Source organism: Oncorhynchus masou, chromosome 12 (assembly GCF_036934945.1).
Source record: "Oncorhynchus masou masou isolate Uvic2021 chromosome 12, UVic_Omas_1.1, whole genome shotgun sequence".
Lineage (NCBI taxonomy): Eukaryota > Metazoa > Chordata > Actinopteri > Salmoniformes > Salmonidae > Oncorhynchus > Oncorhynchus masou.
In genome coordinates, this window is record NC_088223.1 from 4,251,126 (window position 1) to 4,275,547 (window position 24,422).

The 24,422-nt window shown below is 42.7% G+C and overlaps 1 protein-coding gene across 1 annotated transcript in view; it reads right to left on the bottom strand.

Annotated features, from left to right (window-relative positions):
- LOC135549478 (CUB and sushi domain-containing protein 1-like) overlaps nucleotides 1–24,422 on the bottom strand; it is a 1,027,892-nt gene that overhangs the window by 439,143 nt on the left and 564,327 nt on the right. Inside the window, 1 exon segment of the mRNA XM_064979475.1 lies at nucleotides 8,979–9,173. Coding sequence (XP_064835547.1) covers nucleotides 8,979–9,173 — 195 coding nt within the window.

A 24,422-nucleotide genomic window follows, 5' to 3' on the forward strand; every position in this document is an offset into this window, starting at 1 on the left:
TCTGACCTAACAACAGCAGTCAAGCACCCAAGCTAACTGGCTAAAGTTGGCTAGCTTGCAAGCTACTTCCAGACATAAATGAGGGAAGACCTCACTCTGACCATTTTACTCGCCTTAGCAGAGCTCGTTAGGCTGTCTTCATTTCTAATTTTGTCCAGAACGTTGGTGACTGTAACTGCGCTGTTGTCAACAATTTAATTATGCTTTTTTTGCCAAAGTTTACTGACACCGGGCCAGTTTGAAAGGGTGTTAAGGGTTCGTAAATTCATCCGTTATTCTGCACTCTGGCACACTCGGACGAGTGATCTGAAATCAGAGTAAATAGCCAAAGTGAATTTATGAACTACGTCTATTGACAGTTGTAGCAGTGACATCATGAACATTCTATTGAAATTTTTACCCTCTATAGTGGAGTCTTTTGTTTAGACAAATAGCTAGCTAGCAGGTAGCTATGCAGGTTCAATGTGAACTAGCTAGGTGTCACGCCCTGACCTTAGTATTCTTTGTTTTCTTTATTATTTTGTTTAGGTTAGGGTTGTGACAGGGGTGATGTACTTGTTTTTGACCCTGTCTAGGGGGTAAGTATGTCTGTGGGTGTTTACTAGTCTAGCTGTTATGCATGTCTATGGTTGCCTAGATTGGTTCTCAATTAGAGGCAGCTGTTTATCGTTGTCTCTGATTAGGAACCATAACCATATTTAGGAAGCCATATTCCTTGGGTATTGCGTGGTTTATTGTCTATGTGTTAGTTGCCTGTGTCTGCACTTATCATATACAGTGCCTTGCGAAAGTATTCGGCCCCCTTGAACTTTGCGAACTTTTGCCACACTTCAGGCTTCAAACATAAAGATATAAAACTGTATTTTTTTGTGAAGAATCAACAACAAGTGGGACACAATCATGAAGTGGAACGACATTTATTGGATATTTCAAACTTTTTTAACAAATCAAAAACTGAATAATTGGGCGTGCAAAATTATTCAGCCCCCTTAAGATAGTACTTTGTAGCACCACCTTTTGCTGCGATTACAGCTGTAAGTCGCTTGGGGTATGTCTCTATCAGTTTTGCACATCGAGAGACTGAAATTTTTTCCCATTCCTCCTTGCAAAACAGCTCGAGCTCAGTGAGGTTGGATGGAGAGCATTTGTGAACAGCAGTTTTCAGTTCTTTCCACAGATTCTCGATTGGATTCAGGTCTGGACTTTGACTTGGCCATTCTAACACCTGGATATGTTTATTTTTGAACCATTCCATTGTAGATTTTGCCCTATGTTTTGGATCATTGTCTTGTTGGAAGACAAATCTCCGTCCCAGTCTCAGGTCTTTTGCAGACTCCATCAGGTTTTCTTCCAGAATGGTCCTGTATTTGGCTCCATCCATCTTCCCATCAATTTTAACCATCTTCCCTGTCCCTGCTGAAGAAAAGCAGGCCCAAACCATGATGCTGCCACCACCATGTTTGACAGTGGGGATGGTGTGTTGAGAGTGATGAGCTGTGTTGCTTTTACGCCAAACATAACGTTTTGCATTGTTGTGAAAAAGTTCAATTTTGGTTTCATCTGACCAGAGCACCTTCTTCCACATGTTTGGTGTGTCTCCCAGGTGGCTTGTGGCAAACTTTAAACAACACTTTTTATGGATATCTTTAAGAAATGGCTTTCTTCTTGCCACTCTTCCATAAAGGCCAGATTTGTGAAATATACAACTGATTGTTGTCCTATGGACAGAGTCTCCCACCTCAGCTGTAGATCTCTGCAGTTCATCCAGAGTGATCATGGGCCTCTTGGCTGCATCTCTGATCAGTCTTCTTGTATGAGCTGAAAGTTTAGCGGGACGGCCAGGTCTTGGTAGATTTGCAGTGGTCTGATACTCCTTCCATTTCAATATTATCGCTTGCACAGTGCTCCTTGGGATGTTTAAAGCTTGGGAAATCTTTTTGTATCCAAATCCGGCTTTAAACTTCTTCACAACAGTATCTCGGACCTGCCTGGTGTGTTCCTTGTTCTTCATGATGCTCTCTGCGCTTTTAACGGACCTCTGAGACTATCACAGTGCAGGTGCATTTATACGGAGACTTGATTACACACAGGTGGATTGTATTTATCATCATTAGTCATTTAGGTCAACATTGGATCATTCAGAGATCTTCACTGAACTTCTGGAGAGAGTTTGCTGCACTGAAAGTAAAGTGGCTGAATAATTTTGCACGCCCAATTTTTCAGTTTTTGATTTGTTGAAAAGTTTGAAATATCCAATAAATGTTGTTCCACTTCATGATTGTGTCCCACTTGTTGTTGATTCTTCACAACAAAACACAGTTTTATATCTTTATGTTTGAAGCCTTAAATGTGGCAAAAGGTTGCAAAGTTCAAGGGGGCCGAATACTTTCGCAAGGCACTGTATAGCTTCACGTTCGTTTTGTTGTTTTGTTAGTTTGTTTAAGTGTTCTTCGTTTCATTAAATAACAATATGTATTCATATCCCGCTGCGCCTTGGTCTCATCCATACAACAAACGTGACACTGGGTTATATGCAATACACTATAACTAGCAAATGGCTCTGAGATACGAATAACGAATAACGACTACACATATCATACATGTAACTTTAGCTAGCGAGTCAACTTGAAATGAAAACGACTTTCTGACTAAATTACAAATGTGGAATATCTGAAAATGTAGCGAGTTAGACTATCTTACTTGTATACATGGATGGATGCTTCTCCCTCTCTGTCACCGATGCCATGGTTGCCCTTCGTTTGAAGATGTAATCCGGAGACAGGTGTTTTATACAACAGCCGTCTGTGTTCTCTTTTCGACCGTCTGCATACGTGCAATCAAACGACAGAATCTCCTCCATCTCCTTAGCTATCATACTCTAATTGCACCTTGCATTCCACAGATGCCCAAAGTGAATAACAGCTCCTTTGCTATGTGATTTATTTAAAGAAAGAAGCTGTGTTAGAAAGGATTACCTACACATTTGACCAGCTCATGTTATAGACAGAAGGGTGCGACATGGTAGACCAATCCGAACTCATCTCTCAGGAAAGTCCAGCCCACCCATTATCTCATCCAATCATGGCTAGTGGGATAGGTTCCTGACTTTGTCTGTGGCTTAACCAACTGTGTTCGTAATTTAGAAATTGTTTTCATATTAACAGATGGCATACAAGTTTGTAATTAAGGCACATGATAGTTCACATGACAGTTCAGGTATTGCTGCTAAAAAAAAACTACGCATTTTGATTTAAAAAAAAAAGTTTTGCGTTCAAATAGCTCACCTGTGAAGGAGTGATGTGCGACATAAGCCTACTTTCCTGAAGTGAGTCACATCTGTATAAGTGCCTTGGCTTGTTGAATATCCTTCCCTGTAAGCGAGCTGAACGTTTGATGTCAATCTGTTTACTGTAAACTAGCATAGTATCTGGTCAAACACCATTTAAAAAAAAGTTTACTAAGGCTGAAGGACACTTTTTCTTGAGTATATTAAAGTGTCCATGAACAGAACAATTTGAGGATTCAACAACGTATTTCCTTCTTACTAAATTACGATGCTCACTTTGAATATGCTAGAATAGCTTTCCACGTTTACTTTTCCTCAGCCAACAGTAACGAATCACTAGCCTATGACAATCTATCCCATAATAGAAAAGTTAACCCATTCTATTAGTCAGCTTGTCGTTCTATGCGAGAAAGAAATAGCCGATCCATTTCAAATAACATTTCTTATAGTTTTAAAAAGCAATGAGGAGGATGCAACAGATCAGAATGTTTAGCTTAAAATGTTGATACGTCATTTTTTGTTCACATTTTTTGGGATGCTAATATGACTGGGATTATCAACAACTAGCATGGGATGCTAATATGACTGGGATTATCAACAACTAGCATGGGATGCTAATATGACTGGGATAATCATCAACTAGCATGGGATGCTAATATGACTAGGATTATCATCAACTTGCAAGGGATGCTAATATGACTAGGATTATCATCAACTAGCATGGGTTGCTAATATGACTGTGTCTATAGCTACTAAACAATGAAAGAAAGTTGATTGTAAAAAAATAGAACATGAGAGAAATAGTGAGAAATAGGCTAGAGAGAAATAGGCTAGAGAGAAATAGGCTAGAGAGAAATAGGCTAGAGGGAAATAGGCTAGAGAGAAATAGGCTAGAGAGAAATAGGCTAGAGAGAAATAGGCAGGAGAGAAATAGGCTAGAGAGAAATAGGCAGGAGAGAAATAGGCTAGAGAGAAATAGGCAGGAGAGAAATAGGCTAGAGAGAAATGGGCAGGAGAGAAATAGGCAGGAGAGAAATAGGCAGGAGAGAAATAGGCAGGAGAGAAATAGGCTAGAGAGAAATAGGCTAGAGAGAAATAGGCAGGAGAGAAATAGGCTAGAGAGAAATAGGCAGGAGAGAAATAGGCAGGAGAGAAATAGGCAGGAGAGAAATAGGCAGGAGAGAAATAGACAGGAGAGAAATAGGCAGGAGAGAAATAGGCAGGAGAGAAATAGGCTAGAGAGAAATAGGCAGGAGAGAAATAGGCAGGAGAGAAATAGGCAGGAGAGAAATAGGCTAGAGAGAAATAGGCTAGAGAGAAATAGGCAGGAGAGAAATAGGCTAGAGAGAAATAGGCAGGAGAGAAATAGGCAGGAGAGAAATAGGCAGGAGAGAAATAGGCAGGAGAGAAATAGGCAGGAGAGAAATAGGCTGGAGAGAAATAGGCAGGAGAGAAATAGGCTAGAGAGAAATAGGCAGGAGAGAAATAGGCAGGAGAGAAATAGGCAGGAGAGAAATAGGCTGGAGAGAAATAGGCAGGAGAGAAATAGGCAGGAGAGAAATAGGCAGGAGAGAAATAGGCTGGAGAGAAATAGGCAGGAGAGAAATAGGCAGGAGAGAAATAGGCAGGAGAGAAAAAGGCTAGAGAAATAGGCTAGAGAGAAATAGGCAGGAGAGAAATAGGCAGGAGAGAAATAGGCAGGAGAGAAATAGGCAGGAGAGAAATAGGCTGGAGAGAAATAGGCAGGAGAGAAATAGGCAGGAGAGAAATAGGCTAGAGAGAAATAGGCAGGAGAGAAATAGGCAGGAGAGAAATAGGCAGGAGAGAAATAGGCAGGAGAGAAAAAGGCTAGAGAAATAGGCTAGAGAGAAATAGGCAGGAGAGAAATAGGCAGGAGAAAATAGGCAGGAGAGAAATAGGCAGGAGAGAAATAGGCAGGAGAGAAATAGGCAGGAGAGAAATAGGCAGGAGAGAAATAGGCTAGAGAGAAAAAGGCTAGAGAGAAATAGGCTAGGAGAGAAATAGGCAGGAGAGAAATAGGCAGGAGAGAAATAGGCAGGAGAGAAATAGGCAGGAGAGAAATAGGCAGGAGAGAAATAGGCAGGAGAGAAATAGGCAGGAGAGAAATAGGCTGGAGAGAAATAGGCAGGAGAGAAATAGGCAGGAGAGAAATAGGCAGGAGAGAAATAGGCTGGAGAGAAATAGGCAGGAGAGAAATAGGCAGGAGAGAAATAGGCAGGAGAGAAAAGGCTAGAGAAATAGGCAGGAGAGAAATAGGCAGGAGAGAAATAGGCAGGAGAGAAATAGGCAGGAGAGAAATAGGCTGGAGAGAAATAGGCTGAGAGAAATAGGCAGGAGAGAAATAGGCAGGAGAGAAATAGGCAGGAGAGAAAAAGGCTAGAGAAATAGGCTAGAGAGAAATAGGCAGGAGAGAAATAGGCAGGAGAGAAATAGGCAGGAGAGAAATAGGCAGGAGAGAAATAGGCTGGAGAGAAATAGGCAGGAGAGAAATAGGCAGGAGAGAAATAGGCTAGAGAGAAATAGGCAGGAGAGAAATAGGCAGGAGAGAAATAGGCAGGAGAGAAATAGGCTGGAGAGAAATAGGCAGGAGAGAAATAGGCAGGAGAGAAATAGGCAGGAGAGAAAAAGGCTAGAGAAATAGGCTAGAGAGAAATAGGCAGGAGAGAAATAGGCAGGAGAGAAATAGGCAGGAGAGAAAAAGGCTAGAGAAATAGGCTAGAGAGAAATAGGCAGGAGAGAAATAGGCAGGAGAGAAATAGGCAGGAGAGAAATAGGCAGGAGAGAAATAGGCTAGAGAGAAATAGGCAGGAGAGAAATAGGCAGGAGAGAAATAGGCTGGAGAGAAATAGGCTAGAGAGAAATAGGCTAGAGAGAAATAGGCAGGAGAGAAATAGGCTAGAGAGAAATAGGCTGGAGAGAAATAGGCAGGAGAGAAATAGGCAGGAGAGAAATAGGCTAGAGAGAAATAGGCAGGAGAGAAATAGGCTAGAGAGAAATAGGCAGGAGAGAAATAGGCTAGAGAGAAATAGGCTAGAGAGAAATAGGCTAGAGAGAAATAGGCAGGAGAGAAATAGGCTAGAGAGAAATAGGCAGGAGAGAAATAGGCAGGAGAGAAATATGCAGGAGAGAAATAGGCAGGAGAGAAATAGGCTAGAGAGAAATAGGCAGGAGAGAAATAGGCAGGAGAGAAATAGGCTAGAGAGAAATAGGCTAGAGAGAAATAGGCAGGAGAGAAATAGGCAGGAGAGAAATAGGCTAGAGAGAAATAGGCAGGAGAGAAATAGGCAGTAGAGAAATAGGCTAGAGAGAAATAGGCAGGAGAGAAATAGGCAGGAGAGAAATAGGCAGGAGAGAAATAGGCAGGAGAGAAATAGGCAGGAGAGAAATAGGCAGGAGAGAAATAGGCAGGAGAGAAATAGGCAGGAGAGAAATAGGCAGGAGAGAAATAGGCTAGAGAGAAATAGGCAGGAGAGAAATAGGCAGGAGAGAAATAGGCTAGAGAGAAATAGGCAGGAGAGAAATAGGCAGGAGAGAAATAGGCTAGAGAGAAATAGGCAGGAGAGAAATAGGCTAGAGAGAAATAGGCAGGAGAGAAATAGGCAGGAGAGAAATAGGCTAGAGAGAAATAGGCAGGAGAGAAATAGGCAGGAGAGAAATAGGCTAGAGAGAAATAGGCTAGAGAGAAATAGGCTAGAGAGAAATAGGCTAGAGAGAAATAGGCTAGAGAGAAATAGGCAGGAGAGAAATAGGCAGGAGAGAAATAGGCAGGAGAGAAATAGGCAGGAGAGAAATAGGCTAGAGAGAAATAGGCAGGAGAGAAATAGGCAGGAGAGAAATATGCAGGAGAGAAATAGGCAGGAGAGAAATAGGCTAGAGAGAAATAGGCAGGAGAGAAATAGGCAGTAGAGAAATAGGCAGTAGAGAAATAGGCAGGAGAGAAATAGGCAGGAGAGAAATAGGCTAGAGAGAAATAGGCAGGAGAGAAATAGGCTAGAGAGAAATAGACAGGAGAGAAATAGGCAGGAGAGAAATAGGCAGGAGAGAAATAGGCTAGAGAGAAATAGGCTAGAGAGAAATAGGCAGGAGAGAAATAGGCTAGAGAGAAATAGACAGGAGAGAAATAGGCTGGAGAGAAATAGGCAGGAGAGAAATAGGCTAGAGAGAAATAGGCAGGAGAGAAATAGGCAGGAGAGAAATATGCAGGAGAGAAATAGGCAGGAGAGAAATAGGCTAGAGAGAAATAGGCAGGAGAGAAATAGGCAGTAGAGAAATAGGCAGTAGAGAAATAGGCAGGAGAGAAATAGGCAGGAGAGAAATAGGCAGGAGAGAAATAGGCAGTAGAGAAATAGGCTAGAGAGAAATAGGCAGGAGAGAAATAGGCTAGAGAGAAATAGGCAGGAGAGAAATAGGCTAGAGAGAAATAGGCAGGAGAGAAATAGGCAGGAGAGAAATAGGCAGGAGAGAAATAGGCTAGAGAGAAATAGGCTAGAGAGAAATAGGCAGGAGAGAAATAGGCTAGAGAGAAATAGACAGGAGAGAAATAGGCTGGAGAGAAATAGGCAGGAGAGAAATAGGCTAGAGAGAAATAGGCTAGAGAGAAATAGGCTAGAGAGAAATAGGCAGGAGAGAAATAGGCAGGAGACGTGTGGGAGTATTTGGCAAACACTGTTGTCATAAGCGAACTGCACAAGTGGGGTGTTTCATGTGACAGAGATTAAAATATCCATCAGACATTGAGGAACAGGGGAGATCTAAAGATGCAGCAACTAGCATGGGATGCAAATATGACTGGGATTATCAACAACTAGCATGGGATGCTAATATGACTGGGATTATCAACAACTAGCATGGGATGCTAATATGACTGGGATTATCAACAACTAGCATGGGATGCTAATATGACTGGGATTATCAACAACTAGCATGGGATGCTAATATGACTGGGATTATCAACAATTTGCATGGGATGCTAATATGACTGGGATTATCAACAACTAGCATAGGATGCTAATATAGGCTACTTTGAAGCAAGGTAAAACAGTCCTCATAATATGAAATAAAATGTTCAGGTTTCAAACAATGAAGTCATTTTTCAAAATGCTATTGACTGCAGCTCATTGCAAAGTGGTGTGTGATGCCCCGCAGCCTGCCTACAATTGTCTATCCACTTCAACGGTGAATGGGAAGCACGCTTCAATTACCAGTTGAGATATAATGAGTAGTTATTTTTTTAATCGTGGCCATCAAAACAGTTGTTGTTTTTTTTACACGCGATTGGATTTTGAATTGTTGCACAATGATAGGGGCTTAATAAGGTACGTCAGAGGAGCTGTGGCAGCAGCTCTCGCTATGTCTGACAGAGTTTCAGCTGAAACCTCCCTCCCGCACTTGTCTTTTCCCACGAACACTGACTTTGCTGAAAATGTACTTGATACAATTGTGCCGTGTTGTAGTCTCTCTTAGCACCTTAAGATGGATGCAATAATTGTCATTTTCTCTGGATAAAAGCATCTGCTAAATGACTCAAATGTTATACGAGACAAATGAGGAGTAATGTCTGCTGTCACCTTCACAGCGTGAGAATAACATGGAGGAAAGAGAGAAAGGAGGACAGAAAGACGACGAGACAACAACAGCCTGACAGAAATAGTCTCCATTCCTCTCCTCTCACCTTCACAGCGTGGCACAGCGTTGTCCCAGACCACGTTTCCATCCTTCAGGATACAGGAGACCGTCTGGGAGCCATGGGTCTTCACAAAGCCCTCCTCACACAGGAAGGAGATGGAGCTGCCCAGCTGAAGGTTCTCGCCAAACCTCTTCCCATTTACTGGAACCCCTGGGTCTGGACACTCATTGTGGCGGAACGCTGGAGAGAGAGAGAGAGAGAGACAGAGAGAGAGATAGAGGGAGAGAGAGAGATAGAGGGGAGAGAGAGAGAGAGAGAGATATAGAGGGAAGAGAGAGAGAGAGATAGAGGGAGAGAGAGAGAGAGAGAGAGAGAGAGAGAGGGTAGAGGGAGAGAGAGAGAGAGATGGAGGGAGAGAGAGAGATAGAGAGAGAGAGGGAGAGAGAGAGAGATAGAGGGAGAGAGAGGGAGAGAGAGAGAGAGAGGGGGGAAGAGAGAGAGAGAGAGAGAGAGAGAGAGAGAGAGAGAGAGAGAGAGAGAGAGAGAGAGAGAGAGAGAGAGAGAGAGAGAGAGAGAGAGGGAAGAGTCAGGGTCTGTTACTGAGTAGGAGTTGGGAGGAGTGTAGGTTGGAGGGTGGGCAGGTGTGTGTGTGCGTGTGTGTGTATATCAATGAGTGTATGTGTATGAGGTGGTGAGAGAGTGGTGTGTGTGTGTGTGTCTATGGGAGGAGCAATTAGAGAAAAAACAAAATAAAATGAGGCCCCTGAAAACTCAAGGAGGCAAACTGCAGGATCCTGCTCCGACAAGTACCTACTACCATGCTAAACCTTTTCATAGGTTGGGCTAATGCTAATCTCTCACAGCACAATTTAATTGTCTGAGACCTTAAAATTATTGAGCAACATTCTCCAAGAATTGTTTTTGTCATCGTTCTATTCGGTATCAGACATATCTGTTTTACTTAGCGAGCCTTATTGAAACATATGCAGCCTTTCCACAACAGATAACATTGTGGAGATGATGCATTGATAGAGGGAGAGAGAGAGAGAGAGAGAGAGAGAGAGAGAGAGAGAGAGCGAGTGAGAGAGAGAGAGAGTGAGCGAGAGAAAGAGAGAGAGAGAGAGAGAGAGAGAGAGAGCGAGAGAGAGAGCGAGAGAGCGAGAGAGAGAGAGAGCGAGAGAGAGAGTGAGCGAGCGAGCGAGAGAGAGAGAGAGAGAGAGAGAGAGAGAGGGAGAGGGAGCGAGAGAGAGAGCGAGCGAGAGCGAGAGAGAGCGAGAGAGAGAGAGAGAGAGAGAGAGAGAGAGAGAGAGAGAGAGAGAGAGCGAGAGAGAGAGAGAGGGAGCGAGAGAGAGAGCGAGCGAGAGAGAGCGAGAGAGAGAGAGAGAGAGTGAGCGAGAGAGAGAGAGAGCAAGAGAGAGCGAGAGAGAGAGAGTGAGCGAGAGAGAGAGAGAGCAAGAGAGAGAGAGAGCCCAGTACATCACTGGGGCCAAGCTTCCTGCCATCCAGGCCCTAAACTCAGACTTACCATGTGTAAATATTTGTATGAACATAACAAGATTTAACAACTGAGACATAAACAGAACCAGTTCCACAGACATGTGACTAAAAGAAATGGAATAACATTTCACTGAATAAAGGGAGGGGTCAAAATCAAAGTAGAGGTCAGTATTTTTACCTTTATTTAACAAGGCACAACCAATTATTATTTTCAATGACAGCCTACGAACAGTGGGTTAACTGGTCTAGGAGCAGTGGGTTAACTGGTCTAGGAACAGTGGAACAGTGGGTTCACTGGTCTAGGAGCAGTGGGTTAACTGGTCTGGGAACAGTTGGATAACTGGTCTAGGAACAGTGGGTTAACTGGCCTAGGAACAGTGGGTTAACTGGTGGAGCTACCTGTCTGGTTATGGTGGAGCTACCTGTCTGGTTATGGTGGAGCTACCTGTCTGGTTATGTTGGAGCTACCTGTCTGGTTATAGTGGAGCTACCTGTCTGGTTATAGTGGAGCTACCTGTCTGGTTATAGTGGAGCTACCTGTCTGGTTATAGTGGAGCTACCTGTCTGGTACCTGTCTGGTTATAGTGGAGCTACCTGTCTGGTTATAGTGGAGCTACCTGTCTGGTACCTGTCTGGTTATAGTGGAGCTACCTGTCTGGTTATAGTGGAGCTACCTGTCTGGTTATAGTGGAGCTACCTGTCTGGTACCTGTCTGGTTATAGTGGAGCTACCTGTCTGGTACCTGTCTGGTTATAGTGGAGCTACCTGTCAGGTTATAGTGGAGCTACCTGTCTGGTACCTGTCTGGTTATAGTGGAGCTACCTGTCTGGTACCTGTCTGGTTATAGTGGAGCTACCTGTCTGGTTATGGTGGAGCTACCTGTCTGGTACCTGTCTGGTTATAGTGGAGCTACCTGTCTGGTTATAGTGGAGCTACCTGTCAGGTTATAGTGGAGCTACCTGTCTGGTTATAGTGGAGCTACCTGTCTGGTTATAGTGGAGCTACCTGTCTGGTACCTGTCTGGTTATGGTGGAGCTACCTGTCAGGTTATAGTGGAGCTACCTGTCAGGTTATAGTGGAGCTACCTGTCTGGTTATGGTGGAGCTACCTGTCAGGTTATAGTGGAGCTACCTGTCTGGTTATGGTGGAGCTACCTGTCAGGTTATAGTGTAGCTACCATCTCATTTCAGTACTGCTGCTGGAGGAGGAAGACTACTGCTGTGGTGGTTTTAGCGGTGAATAGTGAGGATGGAGCGATAGAGGATATGGAGAGAAGGTTGGAGAGATAACAGCTGTGCTGGATAGCCATCAATAGGGTTAATATTTCAGATGATATGGGTCTATTTAGGGATGAGGTTCAAGAACCTGAATAGTCTATAGTAGAAAGTATTAGGTAAAATTGACACCTTTGTTGCATTCGGGCTAAACTTTGAACATTGAGATATTAAATACATGATAGATCAGAAGTTTCTTTTTGTCTGAATACAGCTGTGTCGAACCTTTGGTGAAAAGTGAAACTTGGTTAAAAGCTTCTCTCATGTCCGTGAGTTATTTACTTTGAAAAATAAGAACTCAACACCTTGCTGCTGAGAGAGTGCGGAGCATGAAGATAGGTGTGGATGAGAGTAATGATGTGTCGGAGTGGAACGTTGTGATGGCTACTTAGATTCAAGAAGGCCTTGCCTGAGAAAGTACATTTAGGATTCCTCAGTGTCATTGTCTGAGAATTTTTGGGGAGGGGGTGGGGGGTGGGTGGGGGGGGGGACAACGACGACACAATCTAGAATTTGATGGATGCCGGTTGCAGATAGAGGTACAGAGATATATAATAAATTTTCATGTCTCATATACAGAGGCCGTAGAACATATTGGTGAAACTACTAGATGGACTGATGGCGTCAGCATGGCTACTCCAGTAGTAACTGGACCATCTGTTCACGACTGGTGCTTCTACTAGTCTTGACATGGGTTTAGAGGGGGGGGGGGGTTCTTCAGAAATCTGTGTCAAAGGGCCCTTGATAGTAATTCAAAGTTACTTGGACAAATGAGAGCAGAAATGCCCATTTGAAGATGATTGTGGATACGTCAACATAGTTATTAGGGGTAACTGAATAAAATGCTGAATAATCACTAAGGATGAATTGTCTCAGCACGATAGAGATGAAGATTAGAGAAGTTGGATGTGGTGGGGGGTTGGATGGGCTGGGGGGTTGGATGTGCTGGGGGTTGGATGGACTGGGGGGTTGGATGGGCTGGGGGGTTGGATGGGCTGGGGGGTTGGATGGGCTGGGGGGTTGGATGGGCTGGGGGAGTTGGATGGGCTGGGGGGTTGGATGGGCTGGGGGGTTGGATGGGCTGGGGGGTGGAGTTGGATGTGGTGGGGGTGTTGGATTGGCTTGGGGGGTTGGAGTTGGATGGGCTGGGCTGGGGGAGTTGGATAGGCTGGGGGGGTTGGATGGGCTGGGGGTGGAGTTGGATAGGCTGGGGGGTTGGATGTGATGGGGGATGGATGGGCTGTGGGAGTTGGATGTGATGGGGGTTGGATGGGCTGGGGGAGTTGGATGTGGCGGGGTGGTTGGATGGGCTGGGGGGTTGGATGGGCTGGGGGGGGGGTTGGATGTGATGGGGGGTTGGATGGGCTGGTGGGGGGTTGGATGGGCTGGGGGGTTGGATGGGCTGGGGGGGGTTGGATGTGATGGGGGTTGGATGTGGTGGGGGTGGAGTTGGATGTGATGGGGGAGTTGGATGGGCTGGGGGGTTGGATGTGATGGGGGGTTAGATGGGCTGGTGGGGGGTTGGATGGGCTGGGGTGGGTGGAGTTGGAGTTGGATGTGATGGGGGAGTTGGATGGGCTGTTGGATGGGTTGGATGGGCTGGGGGGTGGAGTTGGATGGGATGGTCGGGGTTGAATGTGATGGGGTGTGGATAGGCTGGGGGGTTGGATTGGGTGGGTGGGGGGTGATTGGACTGGCTGGGTGGGGGGTGGGGGGTTGGGTGGAGGGTTTGTAAGGGTTTTAGGGAGTTGCAGAGATGGGACTGTAACTGCCAATTGGATATCATGAAATAGGGGAGAAAAATATGTAACAGTACAAAGAAATGTCACATTTAAAAATAATAATTACATCCCCAATCAAAACCACCTCCACACCATCTACACTCTACACACACACACACACACACACACACACACACACACACACACACACACACACACACACACACACACACACACACACACACACACACACACACACCATCCACACCATCCACACTCCACAGGGCTGACATGTTGGGGTTGCTGAATTCCTCTTCATTATTCTCTGCATCCTGATTGGACTGGGAACGTCATCCATCACCCTCATCTTATTTATTAAACCACCAACAATCACCGCCATTCAAATGCATACAAGCACACGCACACCACCAACAATCTCCTCCATATAGTTTGTCAGGCTGCTTAATTAACATGACTGATGGAATGAGTCCTGCTCGAAACCCCGCCCCCCAAAAAACAGGTTTGCCCGTGAGAGGAGACATGCTGCTCGGAGAGAACTAGCTGTCGGCTTCAATTAACAGGTCTTGACGTTCATTCACAACACTGTGTCTTTATTTATCATATTCGCTAATTAATACATTAACGTCCGTGTGTTTCCCAAATCGCAGGATTCGTCATCGTTATATCTCACGGCATCTAGACACAGTCAATAAGACAGTAGCCCTATTCACTATGTAGTTCCCTATTCACTATGTAGTGTCCCTGTTCACTATGTAGTGTCCCTGTTCACTATGTAGTTCCCTATTCACTATGTAGTGTCCCTGTTCACTATGTAGTTCCCTATTCAATATGTAGTGTCCTATTCACTATGTAGTTCCCTATTCACTATGTAGTGTCCCTGTTCACTATGTAGTTCCCTATTCAATATGTAGTGTCCTATTCACTATGTAGTTCCCTATTCACTATGTAGTGTCCCTGTTCACTATGTAGTTCCCTATTCAATATGTAGTGTGCTATTCACTATGTAGTTCCCTATTCACTATGTAGTGCCTTATTCACTATGTATGCCCTATTCACTATGTAGTGCCCTATTCAATATGTTGTCCCCTATTCACTTTGTCGTGCCCTATTCACTATGTAGTGCCCTATTCCATATGTTTTCCCCTATTCACTATGTAGTGCCCTATTCCATATGTTGTCCCCTATTCACTATGTAGTGCCCTATTCATGATGTAGTGCCCTATTCACTATGCAGTGCCCTATTCACTATGTAGTGCCCTATTCATGATGTAGTGCCCTATTCACTATGTAGTGCCCTATTCATGATGTAGTGCCCTATTCACTATGTAGTGCCTTATTCATTATGTAGTACCCTATTCAATATGTAGTGCCTTATTCATTATGTAGTTCCCTATTCACTATGTAGTGCCTTATTCATTATGTAGTTCCCTATTCACTATGTAGTGCCTTATTCATTATGTAGTACCCTATTCACTATGTAGTGCCTTATTCATTATGTAGTACCCTATTCAAAATGTAGTACACTATTCACTATGTAGTGCCTTATTCATTATGTAGTACCTTATTCAAAATGTAGTACCCTATTCATTATGTAGTGCCCTATTCACTATGTAGTGCACTATAGAGTAAAAAAAAAGCTAATTTTGGGTCGGGTGAACTGACAAACACTCGCTAGGAACTGAATGCATTGTGGGTAGGATGAGGTGTGTAGCTGGGTTCCTTCACACCTTGAATACGTGTGATCAGATTAGATGTTAGTCACTGTACAGGTGTTTTCCGTATTACACCGTACTGTGTTGGTGTCATTTTTTATTTTTTTAACCTTTATTTAACTAGGCAAGTCAGTTAATTAAAATAGCAGAACTGCCTGTTTACAAATAGCAAAACTGCCTGTTCAGGGGCAGAATGACAGATTTGTACCTTGTCAGCTCTGGTATTTGAATTTGCAACCTTTCGGTTACCACCTCTACACTCTAAACACTAGGCTACCCTGCCGCCTCCACGCTCTAACCACTAGGCTACCCTGCCGCCTCTACACTCTAACCACTAGGCCACCCTGCCGCCTCTACACTCTAACCACTAGGCTACCTGCCGCCTCTACACTCTAACCACTAGGCTACCCTGCCGCCTCTACACTCTAACCACTAGGCTACCCTGCCGCCTCTACACTCTACACTCTAGAAACACATTGAATAACAGATAGTCCTTACTGCTATTAGAAACACATTGAATAACAGATAGTCCTTACTGCTATTAGAAACACATTGAACAACAGATAGTCCTTACTGCTATTAGAAACACATTGAATAACAGATAGTCCTTACTGCTATTAGAAACACATTGAACAACAGATAGTCCTTACTGCTATTAGCCCATAGAAACACATTGAACAACAGATAGTCCTTACTGCTATTAGAAACACATTGAACAACAGATAGTCCCCCCCGAAAAATCCAAAGGGAGTTTTTTCTTAAATATCTGTCCTATATCTGAGCGATTTAAGAAAGATCAGGAAACATTGATTGATGTATTAATTGACCTTAATTATTTGGAACTAAACAGTCTCCATACATACTTCCATAAAGGTTTTCACCCTGTACCGGGGGACCTTCAGACAAGTCCGGGTGCGTCAGGACTGTTTCATACATACCTACACAATAACCACAATACCCAACAATACCCACAATACCCAACAATACCCACAATACCCACAATACCCAACAATACCCAACAATACCCACAATACCCAACAATACCCACAATACCCAACAATACCCACAATACCCAACAATACCCACAATACCCAACAATAACCACAATACCCAACAATACCCACAATACCCAACAATACCCACAATACCCAACAATACCCAACAATACCCACAATACCCAACAATACCCACAATACCCAACAATACCCACAATACCCAACAATACCCACAATACCCAAAAATAACCACAATACCCAACAATACCCACAATACCCAACAATACCCACAATACCCAACAATACCCACAATACCCAACAATACCCACAATACCCAACAATACCCACAATACCCACAATACCCAACAATACCCACAATACCTACAATACCCAACAATACCCACAATACCCAACAATACCCACAATACCCAACAATACCTACAATACCCAACAATACCCAACAATACCCACAATACCCAACAATACCCACAATACCCAACAATACCCACAATACCCAACAATACCCACAATACCCAAAAATAACCACAATACCCAACAATACCCACAATACTCAACAATACCCACAATACCCAACAATACCCACAATACCCAACAATACCCACAATACCCAACAATACCCACAATACCCACAATACCCAACAATACCCACAATACCCACAATACCCAACACTACCCACAATACCCAACAATACCCAACAATACCCACAATACCCAACAATACCAAACAATACCCAACAATACCCACAATACCCAACAATACCCACAATACCCAACAATACCAAACAATACCCAACAATACCCACAATACCCAACAATACCAAACAATACCCAACAATACCCAACAATACCCACAATACCCAACAATACCCACAATACCCAACAATACCCACAATACCCAACAAGATCAAACCAACATGTGTGTATGTGTTCCTCAGAGGAGTCATATTAGTGTGCAGCTCAAACTGTTCAGACGCTACAAAGAAGTTTTCAGATCGGCTGTACTGACTCTAGACGAGTCCCAAGGCACTAATGGGGTGGGGGGTGTGGGGGAGCAAAATCGAACTGAGACCACTATCGTGTTTGTGAGAGTCTCATCTTTCCATAACAGGGTCATGATACAGTAGTTTTTTCGTCCAAAACCATTACAGGCAGTTTTATGACAAACGGCCACACCAGCTCTGTCTCCTTTCACAGCAGCAGCGGAAGTGTGATATCGGTTGATTGAGATGCATTAAACAATGCAACGGAGGATATTTTTCACAATATTCCAATTAGATGTCTGCGGAGGTGCGGACATCGACTCTGGTGGGTTTTAACAACATGTAACCTTAAAAAGGTATGAATTGTCTACTAAACAAGTTACAACTGTATGCCAACGCAACTGTCCATTTGGCGTTATTCACAACTGTCTTGAGGAGATCAATTATAGTCACATAAATTACGTCTGGATTTGTTTTACATTGTCTTAATTCTAGACCCAGGACCGTTTCATACCTACCTACACCTCTCAATGCCCTACAAAACCCACAATACCCAATAATACCCACAATACCTACATTACCCACAGTACCCACGATACCCAACAATACCCACAATACCCACAATACCCACAATACCCAACAATACCCACAATACCCACAATACCCACAATACACAACAACACCCAACAATATCCAACAATACCCACAATACCAACAATACCCAAAATACCCACACTACCCAACAATACCCACAATACCCACAATACCCACAATACCCAATAATACCCACAATACCTACATTACCCACAATACCCACAATACCCAACAATACCCACATTACCCACGATACCAAACAATACCCACAATACCCTAAAATACCAACACTACCCAACAATACCCACAATACCCAACAATACCAACAATACCAACAATACCCACAATACCCAACAAAACCCACAATACCCAACAATACCAACAATACCAACAATACCCACAATACCCTAAAATACCAACACTACCCAACAATACCCACAATACCAAACAATACCAGCAATACCTACAATACCCACAATACCCACAATACCAAATAATACCCAACAATACCAACAAAACCTACAATACCCACAATACCCACAATACCTAACAATACCCAACAATACCCAATAATACCCACAATACCCACAATAACCCTAATACCAACAATACCCTCAATAGCCAACAATACCCACAATACCTACATTACCCACAATACCCAACAATACCCACAATACCCACAATACCCACAATACCCAACAATACCCACAATACCCACAATACCCACAATACACAACAACACCCAACAATATCCAACAATACCCACAATACCCACAATACCCACAATACCCACACTACCCAACAATACCCACAATACCCACAATACCCACAATACCCAATAATACCCACAATACCTACATTACCCACAATACCCACAATACCCAACAATACCCACAATACCCACGATACCAAACAATACCCACAATACCCTAAAATACCAACACTACCCAACAATACCCACAATACCCAACAATACCAACAATCCCAACAATACCCACAATACCCAACAAAACCCACAATACCCAACAATACCAACAATACCAACAATACCCACAATACCCTAAAATACCAACACTACCCAACAATACCCACAATACCAAACAATACCAGCAATACCTACAATACCCACAATACCCACAATACCCACAATACCAAATAATACCCAACAATACCAACAAAACCTACAATACCCACAATACCCACAATACCTAACAATACCCAACAATACCCAATAATACCCACAATACCCACAATAACCCTAATACCAACAATACCCTCAATAGCCAACAATACCCACAATACCCAACAATACCCACAATACCCACAATACCCACAATACCCACAATACCCAACAATACCCAACAATACCCAACAATACCAACAATACCAACAATATCCAACAATAACCAACAATACCCAACAATACCCAACAATACCAACAAAACCTACAATACCCACAATACCCACAATATCCAACAAACCCAAAATACCAACAATACCCAACAATACCCACAATACCCAATAGTACCCACAATACCCAACAATACCCAAAATACCCACAATACCTAAAATACCCAAAATACCAACAATACCCAACAATACCCACAATACCCAATAGTACCCACAATACGAAACAATACCCACAATACCAACAATACCCACAATACCCACAATACCCACAATACCCAAAATACCCAAAATACCAACAATACCCAACAATACCCACAATACCCAATAGTACCCACAATACCAAACAATACCCACAATACCCACAATACCCACAATACCAACAATACCCACAATACCAACAATACCCACAATACCCACAATACCCAAAATACCCAAAATACCAACAATACCCAACAATACACACAATACCCAATAGTACCCACAATACCAAACAATACCCACAATACCCACAACACCCACAATACCAACAATACCCACAATACCAACAATTCCCACAATACCCAACAATAGCAACAATACCCAACAATAGCAACAATACCCACAATACCCAATAGTACCCACAATACCAAACAATACCCACAATACCCACAATACCAACAATACCCACAATACCAACAATACCCAAAATACCAACAATACCCAACAATACCCACAATATCCAACAATACCCACAATACCAAATAATACCCACAATACCCACAATAACCACAATACCCACAATACCCACAATACCCAACAATACCCACAATACCCACAATACCCAACAATACCTACAATACCCACAATACCAAACACTACCAACAATACCTACAATACCCAATAATACCCAACAATACCCAATAATACCCAACAATACCCAACAATACCCAACAATACCCACAATACCAAATAATACCCACAATACCCACAATAACCACAATACCAACAATACCCACAATTTCCAACAATACCCACAATACCCAACAATACCTACAATACCCACAATACCAAACACTACCAACAATACCTACAATACCCAACAATACCCAACAATACCCACAATACCCACAATACCCAACAATACCCACAATACCCAAAAATACCCACAATACCAAACAATACCCACAATACCCACAATACCCAACAAAACCCACAATACCCAACAATACCAACAATACCAACAATACCCACAATACCCTAAAATACCAACACTACCCAACAATACCCACAATACCAAACAATACCAGCAATACCTACAATACCCACAATCCCACAATACCAAATAATACCCAACAATACCAACAAAACCTACAATACCCACAATACCCACAATACCTAACAATACCCAACAATACCCAATAATACCCACAATACCCACAATAACCCTAATACCAACAATACCCTCAATAGCCAACAATACCCACAATACCTACATTACCCACAATACCCAGCAATACCCACAATACCCACAATACCCACAATACCCAACAATACCCACAATACCCACAATACCCACAATACACAACAACACCCAACAATATCCAACAATACCCACAATACCCACACTACCCAACAATACCCACAATACCCACAATACCCAATAATACCCACAATACCTACATTACCCACAATACCCACAATACCCAACAATACCCACAATACCCACGATACCAAACAATACCCACAATACCCTAAAATACCAACACTACCCAACAATACCCACAATACCCAACAATACCAACAATACCAACAATACCCACAATACCCAACAAAACCCACAATACCCAACAATACCAACAATACCAACAATACCCACAATACCCTAAAATACCAACACTACCCAACAATACCCACAATACCAAACAATACCAGCAATACCTACAATACCCACAATACCCACAATACCCACAATACCAAATAATACCCAACAATACCAACAAAACCTACAACACCCACAATACCCACAATACCTAACAATACCCAACAATACCCAATAATACCCACAATACCCACAATAACCCTAATACCAACAATACCCTCAATAGCCAACAATACCCACAATACCCAACAATACCCACAATACCCACAATACCCACAATACCCAACAATACCCAACAATACCCAACAATACCAACAATACCAACAATATCCAACAATAACCAACAATACCCAACAATACCCAACAATACCAACAAAACCTACAATACCCACAATACCCACAATATCCAACATACCCAAAATACCAACAATACCCAACAATACCCACAATACCCAATAGTACCCACAATACCCAACAATACCCAAAATACCCACAATACCTAAAATACCCAAAATACCAACAATACCCAACAATACCCACAATACCCAATAGTACCCACAATACGAAACAATACCCACAATACCAACAATACCCACAATACCCACAATACCCACAATACCCAAAATACCCAAAATACCAACAATACCCAACAATACCCAATAGTACCCACAATACCAAACAATACCCACAATACCCACAATACCCACAATACCAACAATACCCACAATACCAACAATACCCACAATACCCACAATACCCAAAATACCCAAAATACCAACAATACCCAACAATACCCACAATACCCAATAGTACCCACAATACCAAACAATACCCACAATACCCACAACACCCACAATACCAACAATACCCACAATACCAACAATTCCCACAATACCCAACAATAGCAACAATACCCAACAATAGCAACAATACCCACAATACCCAATAGTACCCACAATACCAAACAATACCCACAATACCCACAATACCAACAATACCCACAATACCAACAATACCCAAAATACCAACAATACCCAACAATACCCACAATATCCAACAATACCCAAAATACCAAATAATACCCACAATACCCACAATAACCACAATACCCACAATACCCACAATACCCAACAATACCCAACAATACCAACAAAACCTACAATACCCACAATACCCACAATACCCAACAATACCTACAATACCCACAATACCAAACACTACCAACAATACCTACAATACCCAATAATACCCAACAATACCCAATAATACCCAACAATACCCAACAATACCCAACAATACCCACAATACCAAATAATACCCACAATACCCACAATAACCACAATACCAACAATACCCACAATTTCCAACAATACCCACAATACCCAACAATACCTACAATACCCACAATACCAAACACTACCAACAATACCTACAATACCCAACAATACCCAACAATACCCACAATACCCACAATACCCAACAATACCCACAATACCCAAAAATACCCACAATACCAAACAATACCCACAATACCCACAATACCCAACAATACCTACAATACCCAACAATACCCAACAATACCCAACAATACCCACAATACCCACAATACCCACAATACCCAACAATACCCACAATACCCAGCAATACCCACAATACCAAACAAAACCCACAATACCTACAATACCCAACAATACCCACAATCCCAAACAATACCCACAATACCCAATAATACCCAACAATACCCACAATACCAAACACTGCCAACAATACCCACAATACCCAATAATAACCACAATACCCACAATAACCACATCTCCAACAATACCCACAATATCCAACAATACCAACAATACCAACAATACCTACAATACCCAACAATACCCAACAATACCAACAATACCCACAATATCCAACAATACCAACAATACCAACAATACCTACAATACCCAACAATACCAACAATACCCACAATACCCAATAATAACCACAATACCCACAATAACCACAATACCAACAATACCCACAATATCCAACAATACCAACAAAACCAACAATACCTACAATATCCAACAATATCCAACAATACCCAACAATACCCAACAAAACACTAAAATACCAACAATACCCAACAATGCCCAACAATACCCACATTATCCAACAATACCCAACAATACCCAAAAAACCCTAAAATACCAACAATACCCAACAATACCCACAATACCCAACTCTAAGTCTATATTAGAGCAGCTGAGAACAAAACGGAGCACAGCCAGTCATGTCTGTGGGAAGACAATTTAATGAGCATGGGACGATGGCTGAGTTTTCAAAATGCGGGTTTTGTCTAGTTCTGTATCCCAGGTCTAGCTCTGTTGAAAGGGAATGGAAATAGGAGACGAGGAGGAGACTGAAGGAAGGGCGCCGTTGGGGAGAAGAACAACAACACTGAGAGGCAGACAGAGGATCTGACATAGAGGACTTCATAGTGCTATCTCCTTAACAAGTCATACACACACACACACACAACACACAACACACAAACACACACACAACACACACACACACAACACACACACACACCACACACCACACACACACACACACACACACACACACACACACACACACACACACACACACACACACACACACAACACACAAAGGCGGACAAAAAAATACAAGAGCTGTGTTCGAATAACCATACTCACATACTGTTTATGACATACTTAATAACTGTTTACTACACGCTATATACTGTTAGTTCAATTTAGTATACTGTAAATCAACAGTTTCCTTTCAGTTGAGCATACTGCCTCTTCGCCTGTCTACCCGGAAGCTGATGCTGTTGCTATGCAACCTCTTACTAGCTAGTTAGCATAACAAATTACGCGTTAGACATTTTACAACTTCGGGTGTGTTCTTAAATTCAATCTGGAGTGCCAGAGTGCCCTCGTAAATTCAGAGCCTGGACTGGACGCTCGGGCCGAGGAGTAGGGTTGATTTGAGCGTTCTGACCTCACAACGGCAGTCAAGCACCCAAGCTAATGTTGGCTAGCTACTTCCAGACACAAATGAGAACACTCTGACCACACTTTTTGGCCAACGTTTACCGGCCATACACCGGCCATATTCAACGTGTTGAGTGCTCATAAATTCATTATTCTGCACTCTGGTACATTCAGAAGAGAGTGCTCTGAAATCGGGGTCGATAGCCAGAGTGAATTTATGAAAGCACCAGAATGTCCATAGAGACGCACAATAATAATAATCAAGTCAATAAACGTTGTGTAGTTAGTTCGATAGCCTACAGTTAATATACTGGCAAGTTTGATGTATAAGTTGCCAACTAACATTAGGTAGCTAGCTAGCAACATACTGCTGTAATGATATGCTATGTTGTTCGTAAGGA